Genomic DNA, 9,201 nt, shown 5'->3' on the forward strand with positions numbered 1-9,201 from the left:
CACCAACATTCACGGAAAACTCATCACTGAAATCTCCATTCACTTTTACCTGGGTGCGAGCACCCACATACATAGCCATAACCACCCTAACCAGCCACTCCTCCAAGCCAAGCTTTCTCATTGCCCACTTCACCACCTCTCTAGGGACTCTGTCAAAAACCTTTTCCAAATCAACAAAAACAAAATACAGACCCCTTATCCTACCAATATATTTTTCCTGAAGCTGTCGGACAATGAATATGGCATCAGTGGTCTCCCTACCTGGCATAAACCCAAACTGCATCTCATCAATATTCATTCTTTCTCTAATCATACCTTCTAAAACTCTCTCCATTAGCTTCATTATCTGATCTAAAAGCATTATACACTCAACCCCCTGCTATCACGCGTTCAGCTATCACACTTATCTGCTATCACGCACACATCAAATGCACAACCATACATGCTATCACGCACCCCAAGACCGCTATCACGCGTCGAGTTTGAAGACAGGCTAAGTGAAACTTATTCACACGGCACTTCATACGAGGTTTGCAGAGGATACGATGGTTAATCTTAACGGTAACGTGGTAAAATTCCCGATTATAGCACGGGCATTTGAAATGCATCTGAACGGATTCCTGCCGAGGACACGACGGGCAAAACAGTGACCAAAACCCATTTGGCTCGAAAGAATATATCGTACTACAGCATTGAAATTTAGCCTAATGCTGAATACTTATTCTATCTATCTATCTATAGCCCGACGCCTTAATCCCGCAAAGGGTGGCCGCAGACAAAACGCCTCCAAGTCACTCTGTCACCCACCATTTGACTACCCTCCCCCCAACTCACCCCCCCCTCCCTCATATACCTCTCAACTCCATCCCTCCACCTCATCCTCGGTCTACCCCTCCCTCTCCCTCCCTCCACCTCACCTACATACACCCTCTTAGTCAGTCTTTCATTCTCCATTCTCTCCACATGTCCAAACCACCTCAGTGTATTTCTCCTAATCTTGTCAACCACATCCACATCTACCCCACAACGTTCCTTCACTTCTTCATTCGTCAACCTGTCCCTCCACGTCACTCCACATGCTCCTCTCAAGTAACTCATTTCCACTGCTCTCACTCTTGACTTGTTCCCCTCTTGCAAGGTCCACGCCTCGCTTCCATACGTCAGGGTAGGGATCACAATACCATCATGACTGGATGTGGGTGCCTGTGGCCGGTGTTGATGACACTGTTATACAGTAAACTTTTTACTGCATGTTAGTAAACTTTTTACAGTTTTTTTTTTTTTTGGTCTATTTTTTACAGCTTTTATGTAAGTAGATTAGGTTAGCATAGATATGGCTAGGTTGGGTTAGGTTAGATATGGTTATGTTATGTTGTTAGGTTAGGTTAGCTTGGGTTAGGTAAGATTATATTACCAGCATGTTAAGTTAGATTACCTTAGATTTACCGGTAGTAATGTTCAGTTAGTGAAGGTTAGGTCAAGTTAAGTTAGGTTAGTAAGAATGAAATGACTTAGGATGGATTAACCTTCGGGGTGAATTGATGAGAAAACCCTCTAATCTGACGCCTCTCCCCAGGTACTGCACCCATGTTGTGACAGATGAAATTAATGAAGTGGCAGCAGAATTGCTCAAAGCTGTGGTTCTGTTCCAGAGGCGACTGTATGCACGGGACCCTGCCAAGGGTGCCATCAAGTCAGTTAATAATTTTTGTTGTTGCTGTTGTAGCACAGGTAGTAGTAGTAGTAGTAACTGTGACCCCAGGCCTATGTAAACAAGAAGCCAGTGGACTATAGGTTGAAGCTGACATTTTTCTGCAGTCCACCATTTTTCAATTGGAGGATGGGAAGGAAATTGATGGTTGTTTGTAAAACCAGGCAGTGGAACCACCAAGTTATATAGGCACCAGACTACTGGCACATGAAGGCGTTCTTTGCCAGCACCTGCTTCAAGTGAAACCGCCCTAAGTGAGACATATTTCTGGTTTGTGACTGAGTGGTTAAAGCTTAAAAACATTCATTTCTAACTTGTGAGCACCTTTATAATGAATCATAAGTAACTTTAAGTGAATATCGTCATCATCATCATCATCATTATCTAATCCTGTGTTGCCCCATGAGGAGTGTAGGAACCCAGGGCTAGGCAAGTTGGTCCAAACATTTAAGATGAGAGTGACCAGCCTCACTCATCCCTGAGTGGCATTACATGAGCAATAAACCCCAACCAACCCTTGGATATAAACCTACATTGGCTTAATCTGGCAGGAGTGCCTTAGTTACCCACTAAACCACCAGGTGCCATAGTTTGGTTATGTGGTTATCACCCAGCGTAGTAAATGGTTTCCTGATGTACAGGAGACCATTTGCCTTGTCAGTCAGTGGAGAGTCACCTGTAGACAGAAGGAAGAAGAAAGAAAGAAGGAAAGAAAGAAAGAAAGAAGAGGAAGGTAGGAAAGAAGAAAGGAAGAGAGGAGAGGACAGTCACCTGAGAGCAGCACTACGTCGAGTGAGTGGATGGTGAGCGCCCCCACCTACCACTAATAGATGTTAATTCATCAGCAGCAGAATAATGAAACAGCTTTTAAAGTGAAACAGCTCTAACCTATTAAAGTAGAGTGATATTTTCTATTTTATTCTCTCATGATACAGTTTTATTCAGCATAAGAGACTTTGAAGTAGAGAGGTTAGAAATACCCTCCATCAACCCCATCACCATAGAAAGTCTTCCAAAGGAAAATGAAATAATCTGGTAGTTATGAAAATACAGTTGATTAATACATCGTTGGATTCATGCTATTAATTTAGGCCAAATTGTAACTCCCTTTTTTTTTTTGACAGGCAGAGGTTTGTGTGTGGGCTGAAGCAGACAACCAAGTTAATGGGCAAGATGTCATGCATCATTATGGCACCAAATATACAGAAGTGCTATGAACCAGGTAACAACATATTTGCATGTTTGTTTTAACCCGGCTCAGATCCTAACCTCTTTCAGCTCAGTTGATGGCCAAATGTAGTTGGATGAGAGTCAGTTTGACAAGCAACCAAGGAGATTCCTACCTCATAATGAAGGCTTACAGAATTTCATATGCCCTTGACTTGGTATTCAAGGTGTGGAAGTGGCCCAGCTTTGTCAGCTGAAAATTAACCAACAATAGTGTGTCAGCTGTTATTATATTACTGTATCCCTTTTCTGTGTGCTTAATTGAGTGATGTAAGTGGTGATTGATTATTTGTTATTTCATGTCATTGTTTGGTCCAATAAGTTTTGGGTTAAGAGTGAATGCATGAGAATGTTGTACAGTATGGTACAGTACAGTACAGGTACTGTAAGTAGTGTTATAAACAGTTATGTAGTAGTAACCACAACCCTAGGCTTATCTGAATGTGAACACAGTGGATTACAGGCCAGAGATGCCATCTTCTTGTAGCTCACCATTCTCCTTTTTGAGGAGAGGGAGGGAGTTGAGGGAAGTATGTATAACTGGGCAGGGGAGCAGCTCGGTTATATCAGTGCATCCAAATGTAGGTGGCCTTTTCTAGCTCCATCGTTTTGTTTAATTTTTGAAGGCTCTATGCATCGGTCTTGGTCACCTAATGGCGGCTCTCCATGCTGCTCGATCTGTGGCAGCTTCCCTATTCAGTCCCTCATCCCTGAGGTCACACTGAATGACATCGTCCCAGGTGTTTTTCGGTCTGCCTCTCGCAACCCTACCCCTAACATTAACACTTCTCACTTTCAGCACCCATTTATCATCATTCATCCCCTCCACATGCCCAAACTATCTTAGTCTGCCTCTCCTCATCACAGCACCAATACAGTCCAGGCCCAACCTACTCCTCAACTCTTCCATCATAAACCTAGCTCCCCCAGGCCTCACACTCAGGGATGCACTGCACATCCACCTAATCATTGTCATTTCTGTACATTTGAGCTTGCGAATATCCTCTTCCTTTACTGCCAGGTCTCACTACCATACAGCATTACGCTCCTAACAAAAGCTGTATACAGAGATCCTTTACCACAGAGGGAGAACCCTCTCAAAGTCAGGAGAGGCAACAGCTCCCTGAACTTCTTCCAACCACTCCTTGCTCTAGCCACAGAGCTAGCTCCAGCCCTGCCACAAGCACATAACATGTCTCCCAAATAACAAAACTCTTCCACACACTCAAGAGATCCACCAGCAAGTTCAATCCTTTCACGCCTGTCAATCTCCATCTGCTCTCTCTGACACACCGCACACATGAAATCAGCGTTATCTCGCAGTCTACCTCTAATACCACTACATCTCTTATGCACCCAATTATTACAGACACTGCACAAGATGGAATTACTTCCTATGCCCTTGTGGCAAATCACACATAGCCATTCTCCTTCTTCTTTGACAGTACTGCCCCTAGCCCTGGATACCATCACTTTTGTTTTTTCTTCATTTACTCCTAAGCCCTTGTGCCCCATGCCATCTCTCCACTTCCTAAATAATGTAAAATGTACCCAATACAGTACTGGTATTTGTCCCTCAGCATCGTTTTAAGTGTGTTTAATGATGGAAAGGGTCGATTGTAGCCAACCAGTTTTTAAAAAATAATTTCTGAAATTTGATTAAAGTAAAACCTGTATGGTCTCTGTGTATTTTTACTGACTGCACTCTGTTGTGTGTAGCCTTTGGTAATCTATACATTTCAGTTCAGTTCCCTGTACAGCATCCCTTCACATACACTGTACCATTCACCTCATATGCTTTATACCTCGCTCTTATTTACCTATATTTTTCTGTTATACTCATGGATCAATTTTCTCTCAGTCATCCATTCCCCTGATTTAGTTGTCCCCACTGCCATCATTACAGATTTTTCTTACTCCTCACATTTAGGTACTTGTTGAAATGTTCTCTCCATCTCTGAAGTATTCTGCAGTACAGTTTTCTGCAGATATACAGTACAGTACTTTGTAAGGGCTAAGTAGCAGGGATAAGAAGCTTGGAGATGTAACAGTCACAGCCATTCCTTTTAGATAGGTTCCCAAGAGGACATATGGTGTTATAGATGAAGCTAATAATACTGACACTACACATGGTAAAAAAAAAGGATCACTCAGATTATATACAAAACAGTATGACACCACAAGTGATGGATATTACAAAATGCCCATTATTCCCAGCCCACATTACTAGTACTACTTCTTAATGATGCAGTGAATGATGTGCTAGTGACATTCTTTTATCTTTTCCCTACTGAATATTATTTGTATAGGCACAGTCTCATGAAAATACAGTAAAAGTCCATTAATCCGAACGCTGATAATCCGAAAATCCCAATAATACGAATTTTTGAAGAAGGCCGACAAACTGTGCATTACTGGTGAGTTAAACAACCCATGACATCTCTTTGTTTACCAATTACAGTTTGTGCCTTCAATAAGGTGTGTGGCACAACCCACCACCTTCTTTTGTTGTATTAGCACTCCATACCTTTTACAACAATAAATATTTCAATATACTGTAGTTCAGTAATACATTAAGTAAAAAATTTGTGTAATACTTAATGTTAATATGTTCCATATTGTATTACGAATGAATGAAAAGTGATCCATTCGGTAAAATTTCAGTTTAAACATGAAATTAAGTGTCTTAGGGGTCCCACCCAAAAATCCGAAAAATCTGATAATCCGAATGATTCTCAGTCCACTGCCATTGGGATTGATGGACTTTTATTGTACAGCTTATTAATTTTAGACATCTCAGACTTTAATAATTATTTTGGGTATCAGTGTCCCCATCCTGCACAGTAATTTATCATGTATGCCATCTCTGTACTGACCCTTTTCCTAGTCTGAAGTGCTGCTTTATACCTGGTACTCATTTTGTCTTAACTTGGCCCAGAGTTTTGTAATTTCTAGCTCAGTGGCTGAAAAAGACAATGCCCTGTACTCTGGCTGTATATTCTCTTCATAGCACCTCTTCTTGACTACTTTTTTTTTTTACTATAACCTGACATAAAATTGCCATCTCTCCATTGTAAATGCAGAGTTGTAACAACAGATTAGCACTAGAATATAATGCTAGTAAAAAAAAAAAAAAAAAAAATCCTGTGGAGGGAATATAGAGCCATAGCATTGCCTTTTTCTGTCACTGGACTATGTGAAATAAGTGGCAACAGGAAAAAAAATCTGGACCTTGTTAATGTAAAAGAAGCCTAGTATAACCTTGTAGTGTTTATCTTTTGCAACACCTCAGCATTCAAGATGAAGAGCTGACAGTTTTAGGCCAAGCAGAAGCAAGAGTAATATAAGGCACTTTTCCCCTGCAGGAGGTCTAGATGATGCTGTGGAAAAGACACTACAACAAGCAAAACTGCAAGAGGTGCCGGTTGTATTTGCACTGTCACTGAAGAAACTGGGAGGCCTTACCCACATCAAGCAAAACATTTCCTGTGTTGGCATCATTAATTATCAGGGAGCTCAGGTGCAGTCACTTATGTTTGAATTCATGTGATGTTTGTGCTGGTTTTGTGGGTTATTTTGTGGAAGTAGTGTGTGATGAGTAAGGATGGAAGCAGTATGATGAGTAAGGATGGAGGCTGTGTGATGAGTAGTATGGAAGCAATGTGATGAGTAACGATGGAAGCAGTTTGACGAGTAAGGATGGAAGTTTAATAGAGTGCAGGGGAAAAAAAAAAGGTACAATGAGATACAAAAAAAAAAAAAAAAAAAAAAAAAAAAAAAAACCCAAGGCTCAGTAGGTTAAGACAAGGATAATTTTTTTTTTTTTTTTTTTTTTTAATGGTAACGGCCTAGAATTGCCATCTTGTCATTGTGACTGCTAGGCTGTAACAGTAGATGAACACTAGAATATGGTACTTGTTGCAAAGAAGTGTGTGGAAAGTACAGTACTGTGTGTTGAGCTGTAGCATCGTCTTTTTCTGCCATTCAGCCACCTGTAGTAATCTGCAAAAGGACAAACATCTGGGCCAGGCTGAGGTAAAAAAGGTATTGCTCCATGTCTGCAGGTAGCATTATGTCAGCAGGTGGTGAATCAGTAGAGAGGTGATCCACTATCCCAATGGACACAGATTTGAATCCCGGCTGGGGCATGGAATGGTTTAAGGGATTTGGATTTGACATGCCATAAAAACACCCCCACTAATACCATTACACCAGTCCTGTATGAGACACCCCTAGTATGTATTCAGTATGGGTGGCAGGTGTTAGTGCTGAAGTGGTGACATGTGGAGGTCTATGGTTTGTAGAACTGCTGGGCCTCAGGGAAAGGACTGTTAAGCATATGTCCAGAGTCAGATACATTAAAGGAAAAAAGTATGAAGTAAAATGACGGTTTTGCATTTAAGCCATAATTGTCAGAGTAACATTTCACTATAGTCCTTTTGCCTTAACTTGGCCCAGGTTTTGATCCTTTTGCTGCCTATTTCACGTATCTCAGTGGCAGAATGAGACAGTACTTTGGCTCAACATGATTTCCATAGTACTTCATTTCTAGCATTATAGTCTAGTGCTATTCTCATGTTACAACTCAGCAGTGAAGGTGGAGAGATGTCAGTTTTATACCAAGTTACAGTAGAAAGGGTAAAGTAGGGTGATGATGATGATGATGATGATATATATCCTACCTCAACCTTGCTTTATGTGGGAATAAGGGTCTGGATGGTGATGATGATGTTGATGATAATGATGATTATGATGATTATTATTATTGTTATGACAATGATGATAGTGATGACAACAATATGAGATTGATAATGCTGTAGTGGCTGATGATGATGATTTGGATTGGCTTATTTTCAGGACTCCTTCCACAGGTTGATGGCTCTGATACCAGCTGCAAAGGAGAAGTACCAGGCTTTGGTCAGGAGTCGCCAGCAGGCCATCCTTCCCCTATCCACACCTCCTCTCCCTGCTCCTCCCCCTTCGTCACTTCCTGACCTCACCCCTTCCCCCTCCTCGTCACCTTCCCCATCCTCCACACCCCCTCACATCACCCCTCCTGCTTCCTCACTCCCTGAACCCACCCTTTCCCCCTCCACCACACTGCCTCACCCCTATCCTCCTCCCTCCTCCATCCCTCCCACCACCGCTAACTCAACACACATCATTCCTATATCCTCTACTAAGTAATCCACTAATTGATATTCGAGTTCAGTTTATATTTGTGCACTGTTTTCTCTACTGTAAGGTTTGCTTGTGATTGTTTGTAAAGCATGGGAGTGTTGAAATGCAGTCCATCCAAATATAAATTGCTGTATATAATCTTTGTACTCTAACTTGGTCCAGATTTTCATTCTTTTGCAGCTTATTTTACATAGCTCAGTGGCAGAAAAAGACAATACTTCAGCTCTTCATCCTTTCCATGTAGCATTTCTTCATGACTAGCATCATATTCTAATGCTAATGTATTGTAATTCAACATTCATGATGGAGAGATGGCAATTTTATGCCAGGTTAGTGTAAAAAGAGTATAATGACGGGTGATGGAGTTAGAGTGATGTAATAATTAGAAGCAGTTGTAACCTCAGGATTATCTGACTGTGAACCCAGTGGACTGCAGGCTGAAGTTGCCACTCTCCTGCAGCCCATCATCCTCCGTTTGAGGGGTAGGGAGGGCATTGAGGATGTTTGTATAACCAGGTAGCTTCACCACCTAGCTACATCAGTGCCACCACATGAAGGCATCCCTTTTCAGGATGAAAATGTTGTAATGCCGTCAATCCAAATATGAATGATAATTACGGATGTAAGGGTTCGAATGAAGGACTGTGGGGCAGGTGTGGAAGGGTTTAAGTCATGGCTGAGTCTAATTTGTACTGGATTATTGGTTGTTATTCAGACCTCCCACCAAATGGTGGTTTCCAAGGAGGAAAATTACTATACTCTTTTGACTTTAACTTGGCCCAGATTATTGACCTTTTGCTGTTTATTTCACATAGCGCGTTGATAGAAAAAGACAACAGTATGGCTCCACCTCCTTTACCAAGCACGTTTCATACTGGCGCCCTGTTTCAGTGTTAGTCTTATGTTACAACTAAGCATTCAAGAAGGAGAGATGGCAATTTTAGGCCAAGTTAGAGTAAAAAGAAAATAAGCTAAAAAGGGAAATCTTTTAAACCCCTGAATTATAAGTCATGTGTTATTTTATTTATTTATTTACTTACAGTAAACCCTCATTATACAATGCCTCATTGTACGATATTTCG

At 41.4% G+C, this 9,201-nt stretch overlaps 1 protein-coding gene across 1 annotated transcript; it reads left to right on the top strand.

The window, feature by feature from the left end:
- Window positions 1-1,576: 1,576 nt before the first annotated feature.
- LOC145389841 (selenocysteine insertion sequence-binding protein 2-like) lies at window positions 1,577-7,932 on the top strand (the record flags this gene model as incomplete). Its single annotated transcript, XM_080264978.1, has 4 exons — window positions 1,577-1,693; window positions 2,836-2,933; window positions 6,304-6,458; window positions 7,810-7,932. Coding segments are annotated over 4 exons (493 nt in total), but the record flags the coding sequence as incomplete, so codon positions are not given.
- Between the last annotated feature and the right edge of the window lie 1,269 nt (window positions 7,933-9,201).

The sequence above is a fragment of the Coenobita brevimanus genome, unplaced genomic scaffold (genome assembly GCF_032717465.1).
Source record: "Coenobita brevimanus isolate Jiangsu-jjx unplaced genomic scaffold, ASM3271746v2 jjx.HiC_scaffold_2542, whole genome shotgun sequence".
NCBI classification, from domain to species: Eukaryota; Metazoa; Arthropoda; class Malacostraca; order Decapoda; family Coenobitidae; genus Coenobita; species Coenobita brevimanus.